General features: G+C 43.1%; 2 protein-coding genes across 2 annotated transcripts; one reads left to right on the top strand and one right to left on the bottom strand.

The window, feature by feature from the left end:
- Positions 1–70: 70 nt before the first annotated feature.
- Positions 71–2,854, top strand: hey1 (hes-related family bHLH transcription factor with YRPW motif 1). The gene is made up of 5 exons (XM_082522704.1): positions 71–335; positions 454–529; positions 619–702; positions 818–899; positions 1,097–2,854. The coding sequence occupies exons 1-5, from the start codon at positions 250–252 to the stop codon at positions 1,762–1,764; spliced, it is 996 nt and encodes a 331-aa protein (XP_082378830.1). The 5' UTR covers positions 71–249; the 3' UTR covers positions 1,765–2,854.
- Positions 2,855–5,691: 2,837 nt separating this feature from the next.
- stmn2b (stathmin 2b) lies at positions 5,692–15,787 on the bottom strand. Its single transcript, XM_082522374.1, has 5 exons — positions 15,577–15,787; positions 9,555–9,650; positions 9,268–9,440; positions 8,490–8,681; positions 5,692–7,538 (listed from the first exon to the last, which is right to left on the bottom strand). Exons 1-5 carry the CDS (start codon positions 15,593–15,595, stop codon positions 7,479–7,481), a joined length of 540 nt encoding a protein of 179 aa, XP_082378500.1. The 5' UTR covers positions 15,596–15,787; the 3' UTR covers positions 5,692–7,478.
- Between the last annotated feature and the right edge of the window lie 3,479 nt (positions 15,788–19,266).

Genomic DNA, 19,266 nt, shown 5'->3' with positions numbered 1-19,266 from the left:
TTAACTCTCCCCCAGCCCTCAAAGCGCACGAAGACGTGCTTGGGCTAACTGCTGTCTTTCAAACCCGAGACAGCTTTGTGATTGGCTGATTTGGCGCGGGTCACCGCCCCCGTTGCCCGACAGCACCGTTGAAATGACACCGTGGGAAAGCTGAGCGCTTCAAACAGAGGCGCTCCGGGCAAACCTGGGCAGAAGCGAGTTTGGCTCACAAAGCTGACGCACTGAAGGAACTACTGCGCACGAATCAAAATGAAGAGGAATCACGATTTTAGCTCCTCGGACAGCGAGCTGGATGAAACTATTGAAGTGGAGAAGGAGAGCGCAGATGAGAATGGGTAAGTCATTTGGCCCTGAAGTGTTTCCTTCCTCTGAAGTGGTTCAAGTTTGTGAATATCTCTGTAAAACTTTACTGTGCGGATATTGACCAAACCTCCCCGTTCCACCTTCTTTCAGGAATATGAGCTCCCCTCTCGGCTCCATGTCTCCCTCAACATCCACTCAGGTGCAGGCGAGGAAAAGGCGTCGAGGAGTAAGTGAATTTATCTTTCTTGACCTTGTTTGTCACCAAATGTCACATTTAGCAGGTCTCATCTCTAATCTTTAATGATCTTTTCTCAGATTATTGAGAAGCGACGCCGTGACAGAATCAATAACAGCCTCAGCGAGCTCCGCAGGCTGGTTCCCAGCGCCTACGAGAAACAAGTACGCGAAGTCTCCCAGCCTAATGAGCAGTTAACACTCAGGAAAGCTCACTGTTTACCTAAAATCTGTTGGATTGTTAAAATCTTATCTTTTCCATTTTCTTTCCTCCCTGAAGGGTTCAGCCAAGCTGGAGAAAGCAGAGATTTTGCAGATGACTGTTGATCATCTGAAGATGCTTCATGCTGCTGGAGGCAAAGGTACACTTATTAATTTTAAATATGTTTAAATGAGACACACATAGCTGGTCTGACCAGATCAGCAGTGGAAGTAGTCTCTTTTTGTGTGACTGATATGTCATTATCCCAAAAGCAAGGGCTCAATGGTTCATAACGGTTTCTTTTTTAAAGTTCAGAGGAGTTGGCGGTTATAGAATCTAATTTACTGTCTTCTTCAGGTTACTTTGACGCCCACGCCCTCGCGATGGACTACCGTGGTTTGGGTTTCAGGGAGTGCCTGGCTGAGACGGCTCGTTATCTGAGCATAATCGAAGGCTTGGACAGCGCAGACCCTCTGCGGATCCGTCTAGTCTCTCACCTCAACAACTACGCCAGTCAGCGTGAGGCTCACTCCGGCCTGAGTCACCTGGCGTGGGGTTCTGCTTTCGGATCCCCCGCTGCCCACCTCGCACACCCCCTCCTCCTCCAGCACCAACAGGGTGCACCGCTGGCGCCTCTACCCCGCAGCACCACCAGCAGCCCACAAACTCCTCTGTCATCCACCTCCAATTCATCGCCGTCCTCCTCCTCGCCGTCATCCTCCGCGCTGGTTGCAGAGACTCACATCCCGGGCAGGCGCAGCGGCAGCGTCACCCCACACTCCGATCAAGGTCCGATCAGGATTCCCTCCACCACTGCCGCTCCCACCACCGTCCTGCATCCTGCTCTGGTCCCCTCGTCGGCCTCCAAGCTCTCCCCTCCACTCCTCTCCTCTCTCTCGGCGTTCCCCTTCACCTTCAGCACCTTCCCCCTCATCTCACCCACTACTGCCATCAGCCCCCCGACCCAGAACTCCGGCGTGGCCAAACCCTACAGACCCTGGGGTATGGAGATAGGAGCTTTCTGACTAAAATGAAAACTCAATCTGCGTACAGACTCGACTCACTTCCCAGCTGAGCTGGACTCAAGGACTCAAATTCTTTATTTTCCTGCTAAGAAAGTGCTATTTTTTTCTATGATGGTGATGATGATGATGATGACATCCCACAGAGGATATACCTAGTTATAGTTCTTTTTTTTTTAATCATCTGTAATGGGTTTTTTTTGTTGTTGTTGTTCTTTGTATAGAAGAGAAGAAAAAATCAGTGACGAGGGAGACCGTGACTAAAAGGCAACAAGTGTGATTTACTATGTTGATTGATCTCTGTTCCTGCCCACCCCTTTTAGAAGTTTCACCCACTGTAGTCAGTCTATCAGGAATGGCTTTTCCAGATGGTCAAGCAGCCTGTCGAGTTCCTGGGTGAAAGGGGGGGGACACTTTCACCCTGGAACTCGGGTGTTGGTACCACAGTTACAGGGGATTGAGAGTCACCCCCTATTTACAACATTTTATGGGGTGGAATAACCAAAACCAGGTGCTCGTCTGACTGATAGTGGGAGCAGACGTCAGCTACCAGCTTGGTTAAAACAAAGCTAAATGTGATTTACCCACAGCCTCCAGTGTTCATGTAAAGCGTTGTTATTTAAACTCGCTTCCCTCAACTTAAACTTCCTCTCTACAGTAAATCCTGTCCTTAACAATCAACTGATTAACAGCTTTTTAACAGCTATAGCAAAGTTCCTGCTTCTTCCTAATGTAAAAGATGTTAGGCTGTTTTTTTTCTTCTTATCACCTAGTCTCAAAAGTTTTTTTGCATCAGCGTTTAGAGTCAGAAGTTACCAACAGGAAGCTCATCTCCGTCTGTAAGAACAGTTGTAGTAAATAAAAAGTAAATAACATCATTACATTTCCAAAGCCTGTAGACAGATTTCTAAATGCAATTGCTTTATTTCCAGGTGATGTTTTGGTGTCTCCTAACAAACCTCACTGTGACTGTGTGCATTTCATGGTTGTACAAAACACAAGCAAGCGCTGACAAATCAGATTTGCCTGCTTTTCAAAGGTCTTGCTGGTGGTAACGACAAGTTCCTTGCAATAAAAAAAGAGTTCTGATAAATCACCTGCGTATTTGTTCAAGTGTGCTGGGATTTTATTCATTGCGGTGTGAATGTGCTTTGGTGTGGTATGGTACGTGTGTTTGCTTGTTGATGCCTCCAGTTGTTTGTGTGTGTGTGTGTGTGCAGTACATGGCGACGCCTGGTATCAGATGAGGCTGCTTGTTTCTCTCAGCAGTCCTCTGTGTGTGCACAGGAAACCATTAACAAGGAGGGGATATCCTGGACAATAGCAGCCTGCCTGGCCCCATGTGCTCCGTGGGAACTAGAGGAGGGAAAAAGGAGGGAGGAAAGGTTGGAAGAGGATGAAGGAGGAAAGTAAGGAGGGATGGAGTATTGGGTAGCAGATGAAGAGAAAAGGGCGAAGAAAGCAATGGGAGGGGTGGCAGAGTCAAAGGAGAGAGGGAGCAGGAACCTGTGAGAAAGGAAGTGTGCATCAAAGGTTTTTGTCTCTTTGCCATCATTTCAGCTTGCACCAGCTGCACCTTCTGTTCTCAGCACAGTGGCCCAAATAGTCGGCCCGGTCGCCTGCGTAACTCTGACTCTTTTATTTCTTTGCTGTCGCCTCTCTCCGCTTCTGTCTAGTCATCCTCCTTTCATTTCCTGATGATGATGCAGAGCCAGGTAGTGATGTAAGCCTCTCTGTGCAGCCGAAAGGCAAGATCAGTGAAGTGGAGCGAAGACAGCTTGTCTTTTGTCGCCCTCAACTGGTCATAAGTGGTGCTTCAAGTCGTCGCGGGCAAAGGATGTTTTGTTAATCACAGCAAAATGGGAATATTTCACAAGGAAAAGGACTGAAAGAAGTTAAGGAAACCTATTATGCGTAATGAAATCTTATATTTTTTAGGTTAAAGCAATACAGCAAAAATGCACATTATTCTAATAGCATTAGAATGTTTTCTTGTTATATTAATCCACTGAAAAAGTACATTTTCAAAGTTTATTTTAAAAATGTTTTAGAGCAGATAATAGTACAAACAGATAAGAGTATAAACACTCTCTATAGATGTAATGGAAATGCACAGGCATTTATGCTGTACTTCTATGTCTCCATATAATCTTGATGAACGTTTTAAAAAGCTGGTCATGTATAATAAACAAGTTGGAACCATACAACTCAAATTAAAGCCTCGTAAACTGCCCTTCTACTTGTCATAGCAGGAAAAGCTAATGTGCAAATACGGCCTTCATTATTCTCACTTTCCTTTTATAACTGGGGCTGATGTCAGATTTTCACTTTATGCTTTTTTGTGATCAAATAACAACGTTAACTCAAAATCTGCAGACAGTTATTAAAAAAACAAAAGGCGCTCAATCAAATTCATCATTAGAGGCTGTGATTTTTTCTTTCTTCATGATTTTATGTGTAGTTAGGTACCATCTAATCTGTAATGTTTTATCTATGTTTATGACTTTGTGTCTCTTTTTCTTTGGTGTTTGTGTAAAACAGCTGACTGCAGCACTATGCCCATAACAAATGCCAGAGAAGTTACTTTAGTAGCCTTAAACTGGTTCAGGTATTGATCTCTCACCCCAACCAGTCGGGCAGATGGCCGCCCCTCCCTGAGTCTGGATCTGCCCAAGGTTTCTTCCTGTTAAAAGGGAGTTTTTCCTTCCCACTGTCGCCAAAGTGCTTGCTCATAGGGGTCATTTGATTGTTGGGTTTTTCTCTGTATGTATTATTGTAGGGTCTACCTTACAATATAAAGCTGTTCTCTGATTCGCTCACACTAATGCTAAGTTTTGCAGAACAAATAAATACATGATAAATGTTAAAATAATACATAGGTAGAGTCAGTAAAAATCAGTATTTTTTGTTACTTATTTATATCTAAATATTTAAAATAAAATCAACAATAATTTTAAAAAGTATATAAAACAAAACACAGCATTTTGATAACCTCATGGCATTTATTTCCTGCACAGCTGTATTCATTTTTCACTGATATCTTGTATTCACGATGAGAGAGTCAGACGACTTCTCCAGTCTCAGTGGGGTTAATGGTCTGCCTCGTGCTCCATGTACCACTCTTTCACAGTCTGAGCCCGATGAATCCTGACGCTGTCACCTTGCAATATCCTCACTGCATGAAGGAAGAAAAACTACACTGATGGAAGAATCTGGAGTGGACTAACTGAAGCAACCCAAGCTTATAAGCCTGCCCCACAGGCTTGTACTGGGGGCACTAAGCACGATGGGTGCACCACCTTATCCACCTCTCTTTTTACCCTCATACACTCATCAGGAACAGAATTCATCTGAGAACACGACCTTTTTCCTTCAACATCCAGTCCAATCTTCATTCTCCCTACCAAATTAAAGCATGTTTTTTTCCCAGCTTTCCTCAATGATAAGTGGTTTTCTTAAATCTAAAAGCTGTTTAATCCCAATCCCCTGAGTTCCCTTTGCACTTAGCATGTGGGTATCCGCTAACACACTTCTGTCCTTCCACATTTTCATAATGCATTGTACAGTTCTTTAGCAGTTTCAGCAGTCTCCTTAGTAGTTTTCTTTGCTTGATGCCGGTTAATATTTAGCACCTTCTGGTTTAAGAAATGAGAAACTAATTACTGCATCGGTTAGGGTTAAATAACCTGTTGGCAGCCGAAACAGGTTAATCATTGCAGTAATTATCCAGTGGAAGGCTCATACCTGTTTGCTTAGTTAAATCCAGGTGGTGATTGTTGTACAGTCCAAAGAGTTATTGAAGCTGAATAATTCACCTACAGACGTGTTTATCCACGCATTGTTCTGACCTGACATTTTGTTTCAGTTACATAAAGAAAATAGTCCACTGGAAACACAAGCGTGCAGGAAAGAAGTCAGTCTGAGAGCCGGTTTCATTCACTGAACCCCAAATCTTTATTAACCACTGCTTGCTCACAAAGATATATGTGGAGAGGGGGAAACACACAAATGGATAGAGGAGACAAAGAGAGAGAGTGAGAGAGGCAGGTAGGAGAGTCGCTGTCTGTGCTGAACTTCTGACTGTAATGGTGTTTATTTATATTTAACCGGATCAATATCATATGGCACAAGGGTTGGTTTATCTACCCGCCGTTTCTGAAATACACACACACTTGCACACACACACACTCACACACATTTATGGGTCAACTGTGCGTGCGTGACCAACAGGGTTCAACCTCAGGCTTCAACACCCTGGTAACAAACCATTCGGATACTTTATCACACTCATATACACCTTTACAGATGGAAATACTGTGAATTGCTGCTGCAGTGATACCTGTCTTTATGGCTTAGAAGTCTTTCTTGTGCTGACCTTACAGTGGCATTTAAAGTGTCTCGGAGTGAAGTGCGATGGTTCCCAGTAGGTGATGGCGATGTCGCGGACTACTCTAGCCTTTGTGAAATGGAGAAAACTGGGATTTATTTTGTTTTTTTCTCCAAATTAAGCTTCACAGTAGCAGGTTTTATTATTATTATTTTGTTTTTGCACTTCAGCATTCTCAGGATGCACTTTGTCCCCAGTGGTGTCGTACGTTACAGTAACATGTGATTTAAATGTGACTGGAAGCCTGTTTTCAGAGGAATATAAGAGGCCCGCCATTTGTCAGGGATGAGCTTTCCGGTGCCAGATGGACAGAAATTAGCACGCTCTGCCTGAGCTCTGTGGTTGCCTGTGTGGAGAGCATGTGAGTGAGTGCTTTTACAGTAGATATATATATATGTTGTATGTGGAGAGATGAAGAGTTTGCAGACGGAAGGAAGAAGGATGAGGATGGGCTCATTAAATGCTAAAGTGGCCTCCTGTGGTACAGTCACTACCCTACCTCACAGGAGTGGATGTGCAACGACAGCTTGCGGTCCTCACATGAACGCAAAACTGTCCCCCTTTGCCCTCTGTCAGCTTTCCTGCACTTGCTCCTCACTGATTGAATACTGGCATAAACCGGATGGATCTAATTTTGCCTCGCAGATCTGCTGGGTCAGATGAGTAAGCGGCCACTTGCAGGGGCGAAGGGAACTGAGCCAGGATGCGGGCCGTGTGAGGACGCAAGCAGTCACCGCCAACCATCAGCTAGCTGGCAAACTCACAACAAACACCTAAGCCTGTAATCACACAAGAGAAATCTAAAAGAGAAAACATTCTCAGGCTGAAATGAACAAAAAAAAGTAAACATGAAAATGAACAAATTATTACATCCATATATGCAAGGAGAAGAAACTTATATATAAAAATGGCACACTGCAATCAATACTTTTGCTGCTTGTATCGTACTGTATATAACAAAAAAAGGAAGTATTTACAAAAACCACTGTCACTTGTCAATTTGATTTTTTTTTTCTTTTCCTCTCATTTGAAACGGAGCGAAAACATTCTTTTTTTTGGGAAGAGTGGACAGGATACATTGATCTTTCTTTTGTTTTTAATCATTTTTGCATTTTTCCCACCCCCAACTCCATTTGAAGCTCCCGCTGTGTCGGGGTGGCACCTCAGGCTGTGGTGGTTTGTACTAGTGTAGGGGGGAGTATGGTGGTGGGGGTGGAGAGGTGGGGAAATGTGGGATACGGGTGGGGAAAGGAGCGGGGTGGGGCGTTCCTCAGGGCTGGGGAAGGCGGTGGAGGGTGTGGAGGTGGGACATGGAACCAGTTGGGGTTTCTCACGCTGTCAGTGCTTCTCTCAATTCCTTGTTCCTGCGCACCTCCTGTGCATGCTTCTCCTAGAAAAAACATAAACACACACATTGAGGATGTCACGTTTTTCTCTGCTGCCAGCCGTTTCCTGACATTTTTCCCCCTTGTTCACAGCAACAGTTTCCCTATGCTGACCCTTGGACTTCATTTCCCCTCTTGCTATATTTACCAGCCGTGACAGCACGGCTTGTATTGTTTTCCTCTTTCGAGTCCATGTATGTGTGTGCGAATGTGTGTTTGTGCAGTAAAATCTATTTCCAGACCTACTACCCAAAGGCAATTTTGAGTTTAAATGTCATTCTGTCTTTTGCTAATGATAACTTGATAAATGTGCAAGACTTTTCAAAATGATGGTGGAGAACACGAGTACTGAATAAGCAACTAACTCCCAACTGGTGGTGACTGTCCTTAGCTTGCTAAATAATATGGTTCCTATTTATTCTTGTCTTTATGAACATGAGAATATTATCCAGTACTTCAGCTCTAAAACACATTTGTCTTTACTGGTTTGTTTCATTGTCAGATTCATAACTGTAATAAAACATTGATGGTAATTATGTCACTGTGTGTAACGGCAGAGTCACTTTCAGTTTGTTCAGCTGTTTGTTTTGGACTCTTATAGCAAAGACAAATGTTATTAAGTTTTCATAGTGCGAATCAGAAAATAGCAGATACTACTTTGACTTAGTGATAGATTTATGAATACAAGCACAACACAAGGTAGCTTTTCTTTAAGATTTCTCAGCTTTTCTGAGGTCACACCGTCAATATTTTGTCTGGGGATTTTGTAGTTGGAGCAACACAACGAGAATGACCGTTTCTTATTCACACTGACATCAGTATGTATTATACACAATATGAAGTAACAACTAAAATATTTATTTGCCTGTTTGCAAAGTCTCACAGTGACATAATTTTTATTATTAGCCGGATAATAAGAAGAATAATTTTCAGATGGGACTCTCTCCGCTCCTCACCTTCTCCTGCAGGCGCTCCATCATGGCGGCCAGGTAAGCCATCCGGTTCTCCTCGATTTGCTCCATCTTCATCTGGAGCTTCTCTTCAGCCATGCGGCTGAAGTTGCTGTTTTCCTCCATGGCCTTCATCAGCACGTCGCGCTCGTGCTCTCGCTTCTCAGCCAAGGTCTGAAGCACATGCGCCTCCTGGCACTGGAGGAGGAAGAGGAGAAGGAGAAAGAAGAGAGAAGATGTCTTTCTAAATTTGTTCTTAAATGTGATTTACTGAAATCTGACCACTCATTGATTTATGTCTCTGAGAGTGAGTCAGAGATGGTGCAACAGATGCAGATGTTTAAACGATCTAGGAAAAGGTCTTTCCTCACCGGCTTAATTTTTTTAAAAACTATAATGAATTATTTACTATGTATTATAATTTATATTTCCTGACAGTATTGGGTAGTCGGAGTTAAAAAAAAATCAGTGATATTGATTGGTTGATTGATTTGGTGCTGGTTTGTTGGATTCGTCAGGTGCTGGACTCACTCTATTGACATTCGAATCAATGGGATGCAGGAATTAGCCGATGTCAGCCTCGATTTTTCATGACAGGCTTGAGGGTGCAGCAGCCAATGTGATGCACATTTATGTGAAATTAGATTTCAAGGGAAGCCAACCGATTATAACATCATAGCAGCAATATTTTGTAAGCTCGAAGATGATTTTGTGCTTTTGTTTGGCATTATTTTGTTTTCTTACACTTGATGTTTTTGTGTCTCTGTGGGGGGAAAATCCTTACCCGTCTTCGGTCCTCAGCTGCCTCCAGCTTCTTTTGGATATCCTCCAGGGAAATGTCCCTCTTTGGGGGACTGGTGATGCAGTGGGCCACTTCAGATACAGGGGAGGTCGGCTTCAGGATGACCTCAAAGGCCTGGCCTGAGGCGCGCTTGTTAATGGGCTTTATGTCCATATCTGCATGCGTGTGCAACAAAAACGAACAAAAGAAAGACAATTCTCACTTTTCTCTGCCTTTCTTTCTTCCTTCAGGTGCTTTTGGATAAAACAGGAGGCTTATATCCACCCTACCTTCATAGTCGCCCATGATATTTTTGCGGCTCTCGGGATACAGACAGGAGCAGATGAGCGAGAGAACTGAAATCTCCTTCATCTTCTCTTTGTAAGCTGCGGATACAAATGTGAAATATTACTTCTGCTTACTTTGCTGTCGTGCACACTTAGGGCCGCGCCTCTAACATGCACACAGGCAAAATATTAACCCAGTAACACAGAAAAAAGATGAAACATCTGTAACCTACTTCTACTTCCACGGGAGGTCTTTGATGTAAATATTAACATTTTTGGAGGGATAATTATTCATCAAGACGTCCAAAAGGAAATCTCATCAAAGGATGTCTGCTGCAGCTGAACTGCTCAGGGTTTTGCAGACATTTTGAGGCTTTTGTTTCCACTGAGGGGAGCATGACGGATGTGTCCTTACTTGACCTAATTTCCCCAACAGTCAAGATGCTTCCATCCCCACAGGATTCTCCACACATCATTAGCTATGCATTTATTTCGGCCTATTATTTATTAACGCCGGCAGACCAACGCCCTTGTGCTCCACAGCTTTTCTGTAGGTAATCAGCGATTAGTTGTATGGTTTTCAGGTAATTTTAGAAGCCAGATAATCTTTGGGTTTTTTATCTTCTTAGACTGTGGCTTATGGATAGAGGAGACTAACAGCTACTGGTTTAGCTTATCAGCATAGCACAGCAGTATGGCTGTCCATCCCATGGTCCATTTACAGTCCAAAAACTTAATAACATTGAAGTGAAGCTGGCAGCAATTCATAGTTGCTGTGTTTGGCAACCTACGCCCCTGCAGGGAGGAACAAATACTCCGAAGGGCAGACAGAAAATAAAAGTATGAAAAGAACAACCTTGTGTAACCTTGTTCTTTTTTCTTTTTTTTCATTCTTGTGTTTTTGGCACCTACTCCTTTGTAATTTGTGCTTTAAGTTCAGCAGCAGTCCCAGCAGAGAGAAGGCAAAAGTATCTGCAACACGCTGCAGGTTGTGAAATATTCTGCGTTTGCACATCTGTCAGGGTGCACTGCCTCATGGGGCAGATTTGCATGCCAACTGTCATTGTATGGCATAATCCATCATCCAGAGCACAAGGCCTTCAGGGCTGAAATGTGGCACATTGATTCATGATTTGCAGAAGGCCACAGTACCAACGTCTGAAATTAGATTTACTGGGAAAGAGCTTCTCTGTGGTGGGGTACAGTGTGATTAATACAAGCCGCTTCTTTTCTCTCATTCCCTTCTCACTCTCTCACTCTCACTCCCTGCGTCTCACTTTCTGCCCTGCAGACGGGCAGACGCCACCGTAATGTGATAAACTCTCAGATGTAGCTCTTGCTATTCTCCGATGGCCTTGTTAGCCCCTTCCCTGAGGAGGAAGAGGGAAAGAGTAAGAGCACAGCAGGAGGGAGGCTGATAAAAAAAACGAGAATTATTGGAAGAAAGGAGAGAGAGAGAATAGGAATGAAGATGAAAGAAACAGAAAAGAGTGCAATTTCTATGAGATGAAAGGAGAGAGAGAGTGAAAAGGGGTGAGAGGGGGAGAAAACACTCGAGTGGTGAGGTGTAGCCCTGCGATGGTGCCAACGCCTTTCTGACTTAAACTGAAATCACAGACGGAAGGATTATCAGCTCCCTCCACCGCTGACTGCCCTCAGGACAGCTAAATGGAAGGAGCCAAGTCAGGTGGATGCCACTTAAACTCATAATTACTGGACTGCACCATTTCTGCTGATGGGGGTGGGGGAGGGTGTCACTGGCTCATTACGGGGCTGTGTATATGTCAAGGCCCAGCAGCCATGTTCTCGTACGTACAACTCCACTTGACAGCTAAAGACTCAGACAGTTAACAATTCAGTGGAGCAGATAATTTGGGTTAATGGAGCAGATCAGTAGATATTCCTCTTTACTGGTTGCTGAGTCTGGGCGGGTCCTTTTTTTTCCTGTGGATCTACAGTTTCTGCAGTTCTGGCTGCAACTAATGATTTTTTCATAATCTGTTAATTCGATGGTGATTTTCTTGACAAATTGGTTAATCACTGAAGTCTCTGGTTAAGAGGAGCTTGTTAGGTATCTCATTTTAGCTGGAAAAAAGCAGCATATCACATAAAAAAGGAGACTTTATCTGTATTGATGGACGAGTGGATAAATTCGCCCATGATTGCAGCTCTATCCTGGTTATTAATAAAGGTGCAAAAACTTTTTTTTGCTTTTCTATGACTGTTAAATTAAATTGATTCTCTTAAGAAGAACCGCTTGCTGTGAACTGAAACAGCTCTCCATGTCTGAAACCCACATTCCCCCCCCCCCCCCCCTTTCATTTCCATAATCAAAAATATATGAGAGTCACTATTATGTAGAAACATTAAAGTGCTACTGTATTCCTCCTGAGAGAATTCCTTCTGTAAGCAGTGTAATAATATGGTCATTCCCAGAGGATCACAAACATTAAAATGGCTAGCTACGGCGTTCCAAACAAAGGTTTCTGGCAGAGCTTCAGGCGTGCTGAAGCGATATATGTCAGTTTAAGATGAGATGAAGTAATTTCAGACGGGGACATCAACACTTTACTGCTCCCACTCCAATCCATCAGGCTGGTTCCAACCAGTCAGAGCTGCTCCTCCCGTCCCACAACCACAGACACAGCCATCAAACTGCACTTCCTCTTCCAATCCATCAGCCGAAAGAGTGCAGATCATCAATATCCACACTACCTCCACCCCCGCAAGCATCCCTCTTCCCCAGCACCTTCTGCATCCCCAAGCCTCCGTCTCATCTGTCGCTGGTGCACTCTCCCTCTCACTCTCTTTCTCTATTTTTTCACCCACGCTCCCAGCATCTCCTCAGAGAGAGTGCGTTGCCACAAACCGCCACACCCCTATTTGGTATTTTTCCTGGAGCCTTTCCCCCCCCCCCCCTCAGCCACACTCTTCCTCCCTTCTTCTTCATGCAGTCTTAAAAAACACCATTACAAGAATTTATGGGATAGTCACGTTGAGTAAAAAGGCACACGGGGTGGAAAAACAAATGAAATGACACTCTTAGCAGCACTAGGAGCAAATTGGCTACAAAACTTGCCCTACAAAATATGACCCTGTGCATCAAATCTCCACTGCCCTCTTGGGTGCTGTAGAGTCACAGCAGTGCGAGTTTGGCGCTCCTGTTCGGCACATACCAGCCCTTTACAGTCAAATCGCCCATCAGCAATAAAATCACAAGGTTATTAAGAGCAAAATTAGCCATTACAGGAAATATTAGAGCAGCCGGACGATGAAGGGCAGGTAGGGAAAATTTCTAATAGCTATCAATATGTGAGCCTGCAGCTAACAGCCACAATTAATATCATCAGCTGAGCATCACAAGCAAAGAGGATCAAATCCCCCCAATTTTAGTATGTTTTAGCACTTTTGCTTGAAACATGACAGTCTGTGCTCAAATGCGCGAAAATATCAGTAAAAATGCTGACAACTGTTCCCTGGAAATGAAGGAAAGAGGTATGGACACGTGAACATACAGAAACCGAGTATATGAGTATACAAAGTGGGAGAAAATGTTGTCATTTGAAAGCTGATCATAGACATCTCGCTAAGCTGACAGTGTGATGGATGTCTACAAATCACTTGTAGGTAGATGCTGCTCCCCTAGGTGATGATGACAGGCTGTACGGCTGTGACGTAGTTATTTAGTGTGCTCTAATATCTGTAATATAAACCCAAACTAACTGCATACACCAAATACTATCATTAATCAACAAACTGCTTAAATCAAGGTGGTGAATATGCGGATACTGTGCCAGGAAATATTAAAAGGGAAAATTCGGTTTCTAATGCATGTTTAAAATAATGAGGTTGTGTCTATAAGATACTCTTGAGTCTGTAGAGAACAACCAGACTTGCCAAGGATGTTAAAATGTCTGAACTGTCTTTAACCCACATGTAAATTTTTATGACCACATCATGGATCACCACTGGACTGATGTCACCTCTTCCTCTTGGCCTATCTTAAAAAGCAACAGTCATCTGAACCAGTAATGGGAGTGTGCTGCATAGATCGATGGAGTGATTAATCAGGATGAACTGGAAAGGGCAGAGCGAGCGCATCCTCCTCCAAGGCCAGTGCCCTATTTCGCAATTTTAAAGAAAGTGACTCGGCTCTGCATCAAAATTTAATGGCTTCTCCTTTTAGCTGTGCTCCGCCTCCCCGTCAGGTTTTCGCAGAGCAGTTTTTAGCGTGATCTTGCAGGCAGGCAGACATGGAGACAGACAAACAAACCTGAGAGACATGTGAAGATGAGATTTGGGATGTGCCGTTATCTGAGCTGCTTTTGTTGTGTGCACAGATTTTATGGAGCTAGTTGAATAACCACACCTAATTGGATATGACAAGTGGACCTGATAGGGATCAGGAAGAGTGCTTAGAAGCCTTAAAGCACACAGGAGTGGTCCTGATCTATATTATACTGTCAAGAATTTAAGATAACCAACAAAATCACATGTTTCTGGTGGCATTTATCATCCCTTTCTGTCCTTACATATAGTTGTATAATTTTCAACGTGAAACAGCAGTTTGGTTCTGAAACATTAAGACTATTCTTGCGCTTCTGCACAACCTACATGAACTCAGCGACCCAATGAAAGCTGACTGGCATGATGGCGGAGTGTCTGCTCCATGCCCATCCCTTCCTGTCTGCCTGTCCACAGCTCAAATCACGGAGGAAAAAAGAGAAGGCGTAGGAGGACAAGGAGGAAGAGGAGAAGGGGGAGGAGGGGGGGAATAAATGTAACAGCCAGGGTTTAGTTGCTGGTTTCACTGAGTGCAGACACGAGGACCCTTACCGCTGTCCCTCAGCGTGCCCCTGCATCCATCAGCATGTCAACCATGCAGAAAACAAACACACCATCCCCTAGACTGACCACACACACACTGCTCTTTTTCTCCTCAAACACACACGCACACACGTTAGTGGTGGGCAGGGCTTCTTTTTTAGCAACCCTGCAGCTCCCATGCAGTGTTTATGGTCTGAAGAGGAGATGGGTTAAAAAGCCCAAATGAAACCGGGATGTTGAGATGCATTTACTGACACAAGGCCTTCCACCTGCCACAGCATGCATCCCATTTTATCCCCTCCCACCCCCCGAATATTTATGCCAAATGCCGTCATGTTTGCCTTCAAGCATCATTTGCAGCCCGATCATAAAACTCTTATCAAATATAATAGCTGTCAAATATAATTACTGTCAATAACCTTGCCAACAGGAATGATGTCTAATATTTCCGTCCCTTGTTGTAAATTCTTCCCTGGAATGCGAAGCAGTTCCTTTTCTTTCTTTCTTTCTTTTTTTCCTTCCCCCTCTCTATCTCTCTTTGATTCACGTCTTTGGCGGTAACCACAAAATTGGTTCAGCGGGCTTTAGACAGCGCAGCTACATAGGATGGCCCAGTTTTAATAATGAGATTTGTCACGGGGAAATATTTCACACCCTTGGAGAGCGGCTGGGTTGCTTTGAAGGGACCGTAGATGTTGGGTGGGGTCGCTGGCGCTGCATTATGCTGCACGGCTCTGAGTCAGGCAACAAGAGGCAGGTGCGGCAGGCAGGCATCGACAAGATGATGCTGTGCAGGCTGGGAAAACAGCCCGGCTTTTGCATTTATGGAGTATTTATGTATATGTTTTTTTTCTTTCAGCTGAATAAATAAATATGCGTCATTCACACGGCAAACTGAACCTCAAACTCCCCTCACTGATTGACACCGAACTGGATTTACAATTAGACAAAATCGATTAGACTTTTAAAGACCAAAATAATATTTAATAATAATAATGAATCTTCAAAATGCTGCATCGGATTTACAACTTCATCACATATTTAGTAGCGACTTGCGGAGGAGTCTGGCCGCTCCCTCCCAACAACCCTCAGCATCCTTTTGTGCCATGGGTGTCGCCACTGCCTCTCATCCTCCTCAAACTGCGAATCCGCTGTAATGTCACTAAAACACACACACGTAATAAAGTGCAAAACTCACCGATCGCGGTCTTAGCCATTTCTGTACGGTAGTGCCTGGGCGGGTTGACCGGAGGAGTGTGCGTCAGTTGCTGGATGCTATCTCGGGGTGAAGGGACTGCTGGTAAGGCACTGAGTCAGCAGAGACGGGGGCTGCCGGTGCGCCTGGTGGTCTGTGACGAGCTGCGTCAAGCAGCTGGCCAATAACGAAGGCATGAGCGGAAGTGCGCACCCCTCCGGAATAAAAGTAGCCATGAATCATTTTACTGAGGGACCAAAGAGTGGAAGCAAAAATAAATAATTACAAAATAATATTTAAAAAATAAAAATATAATATAACAATAAACTAACAAACAAACAAATAAATAATATTTGCACAGCAGCATTTATACAAGACTCAAGTCTCAAAATGTTTTAGTCTAACAAAGAATTTTTTTCTTGCTTCAAATTAAAACAGACAACGCAGAATTAATATCGGAATAAAATGCAATAAGAAATGCACTGAAAAATAAATGCTGGTGTCATGGCTCCAACTTATAAACGCGATGGCTTAAATAACCGGAATATGTACGGTTTTTTCTTTTTTAAGCACTATAAAATCTATAAACAAATTACATTAAATTTAGAACTGAAAACTGGTTTTCTCATTGCCAGCTAACATTTTATACAGCCAGACAATAATCATAAACTCTTAACAGGTGCATGTGAAGTATATGTAATATGCTAAGAGGAGAGAATATTTGTTTTTTGTTTTTTTTATTTGTTTGTTTGTTTTTTTAATTAAACTGTGAGGCTCCCCAACAATTTGCGTAAACGTCAAACATTATGGAAAAGCTAAATATATTCTAAATACGTGTGTTTTATTTTGAAATCAATTGCAGGGACTCCCAACATCTAATCCAGTTGACTTGGCGGTGCCTGTAATGAGCGCTTTACCATGTAATGCACTCTACCACAGTCTCCTCTCCTCCAGGCAAACTCTGACACACCTAATGTCCTCCTGCATAACAGAGCGCCAACCCTGCTGTGACAGCTGATAGTGAGGGAGTCTCCTCTTTTGTTTCTGATAAACGGTTAGAGGTGAAACAATTGTGCGTGTGTGTGTGTGTGTGTGTGTGTGTGTGTGTGTGTGTGTGTGTGTGTGTGTGTGTGTTTATATCTATATCTATATATCTATGGGTATATAAAGATGTAAAGCTAGCTATATGCAAAGGCAAAAGACCACCAAACTTGAATTATTAAAAGAATAGCCTCTAGGTGGCAGCAAATCTCAAGTCTGTAGGGTACGCGGAGAAAAGTTCCTGTCAAAACTGGCAATAACAATACATCAACTAATGACTCAAAAAAACATCATCCAATATCCAAGACAATGCACCTAATATGATATATAAAAGAAATACAGGCAAACAGAAAATGTAAGTCCATTGTTAGTTACTATTGAATTTTCATTCATTAATCTATTGTCTATATTTCCTCTTTGAATAATCATTTATTCATCATTTTGTTCATTTATTTTACTGTGTATAATGTATCTTATGTATTTATTTATTTTCTGATATATTGATATTCTGTCTGTGTCTGCAAATTGTGTCAACCCCAGGAACCATGATACAAGGTGTTTGCAGAAATAGAAGGCAGAGAACAGCAAAAGGACGAAAAAGATGAGAACATTAACACTATAGTAGCATTTCCAAAGAAAGCTATCAGAGATTGGTGGAATGCCTGACCTTATTTCCACTAGACAGGAAATTGCACTCCCTTTTCTCTTTTTCAATTTTATTTCCAAAAATTTGAGCACAAAGATAGAATTTCTTTAGAAGTTTTTTCCATACTATCCTAAAGTACAGGGTCCTTATCACAAAGCATGCGCTTGCATAGATAACAAAGTCGATATGTGCCCACTGTTTATTCATGTGTAGTGAGAGGTTCTGTAAAAAGCCAATGTTTAACTAGGCCCAACAATATACCAATGTTTGTAGCTTGTAATAAGGTGGCATGAATGGAATAAATGGCCTGTATTTATATAGCGCTTTACTAGTCCCTAAGGACCCCAAAGCGCTTTACATATCCAGTCATCCACCCATTCACAAACACATTCACACACTGGTGATGGCAAGCTACATTGTAGCCACAGCCACCCTGAGGCGCACTGACAGAGGCGAGGCTGCCGGACACTGGCGCCACCGGGCCCTCTGACCACCACCAGTAGGCAACGTGTGAAGTATCTTGCCCAAGGACACAACGACCGAGACTGTCCAAGCCGGGGCTCAAACCAGCAACCTTCCGATTACAAGGCGAACTCCCAACTCTTTAGCCACGATCGCCACTCACAATTTACAACTCAAACCATTTACTAGGCTAAAGTAAAATAACTTTAACCTAGTAAACGGTTTGAGCCTCTTCATCCTTTCTATTTGTTGTTTTATTATTTATGGGATTCTACTGATGTACAGTTACTACTTATTACATAAACCTGTTCAATAGTTCATTAATGCAAATATCTGATCAGCCAATCACATGGCTGTAAATCAGTACGGGTCGACCTACTGAAGTTTTAATTGACCAGCATAATTTGAAAGAAAGAAGATTTCAATTATTTTGGTCTCAAAAAGAGAAGATATCCAGTGAGCAGCAGTTGGGTGAAAAAGTCTCTCTGAAGAGCAGATGGGCTACAGCAGCAGAAGACCACACTTGGTGCCACTACTGTCAGTTGAGAACAGGAAACTGATGGTATAATTCCCATGGGCTCACCAAAACTGAACAGCAGAAGAGTGGAAGAATGTAAATAACATGAAATAAAGGGTGTCTGTCTCTGCGTTTGCCCTGTGTAAGACTTTCAACCTGTCAGGGTGTACCCTGCCACTCGCCCTGTGATAGTAGGGATAGGCTCAACAGTTCAGGCTCGTGCTGGTGGTGTAATGGTGTGGGGACAGGGGCGGATCTAGAGAAATTTTCTTAGGGTGGCATGGAAATGAAATGGGGTGGCGAAATAAAGCCATCCCATTATGGTTAAAATGATTCAAATGTAGTAAATATACACGTTTCATATAAATATTATATAAATATTGTATAACTTGACAGCACGGTGGCACGATGGTTAGCACTGTTGCCGCACAGCAAGAAGGTCCTGAGTTCAATTCCAACATCAGGCCGGGGTCTTTCTGTGTGGAGTTTGCATGTTCTCCCTGTGTTTGCGTGGGTTCCCTCCGGGTACTCCGGCTTCCTCCCACCGTCCAAAGACATGCAGCTTGTGGGGATAGGTTAATTGGATAATCCAAATTGTCACTAGGTGCAGATGAATGTGAGTGCGAATGGTTGTCTGTCCCTGTGTGTTGGCCCTGTGACAGACTGGCGACCTGTCCAGGGTGTACCCTGCCTCTCGCCCTATGACACCTGGGATAGGTGCCAGCACCCCCGCGACCCTGAAAAGGATAAGCGGAAGCGAATGGATGTATAACTTAATTATTCTCTGTAGCCCTCATAATTAAACATTTCAGTTACATAAAACATGTGCATTTTGATTTTATGCACTGTATAGCCTTTATAAGAAATAAACGAATATATTTATACAATCAAAATCCACAGAAAGCTATACCACATGGGGCAGTTCATTTACAGACACAAGTATAACTTAAGTTTCACTGTTTTTTGTTAGAAAAAAAATCAAATTGTTACATGCTTAAATTAACAATTTTCTGTGCTATGGGCTGAA

The sequence above is a fragment of the Aulonocara stuartgranti genome (genome assembly GCF_965226115.1).
Source record: "Aulonocara stuartgranti genome assembly, chromosome: 22".
NCBI lineage: Eukaryota > Metazoa > Chordata > Actinopteri > Cichliformes > Cichlidae > Aulonocara > Aulonocara stuartgranti.
The sequence above is the reverse complement of the archived record's forward strand: the minus strand, read 5'-3'. Positions and strand labels throughout refer to the sequence as shown.

Bases quoted from the DNA above. Each gene is read 5' to 3' on its own strand.
- hey1 (XM_082522704.1), top strand. From the start codon at position 250: ATGAAGAGGAATCACGATTTTAGCTCCTCGGACAGCGAGCTGGATGAA. The intron at 530-618 runs GTAAGTGAATTT...ATCTTTTCTCAG, and splicing joins CGAGGAAAAGGCGTCGAGGA to ATTATTGAGAAGCGACGCCG. The intron at 900-1,096 runs GTACACTTATTA...TGTCTTCTTCAG, and splicing joins TCATGCTGCTGGAGGCAAAG to GTTACTTTGACGCCCACGCC.
- stmn2b (XM_082522374.1), bottom strand. The intron at 9,441-9,554 runs GTAGGGTGGATA...ACACGCATGCAG, and splicing joins TATCATGGGCGACTATGAAG to ATATGGACATAAAGCCCATT. The intron at 7,539-8,489 runs GTGAGGAGCGGA...TGTTTTTTCTAG, and splicing joins TGGAGCGCCTGCAGGAGAAG to GAGAAGCATGCACAGGAGGT.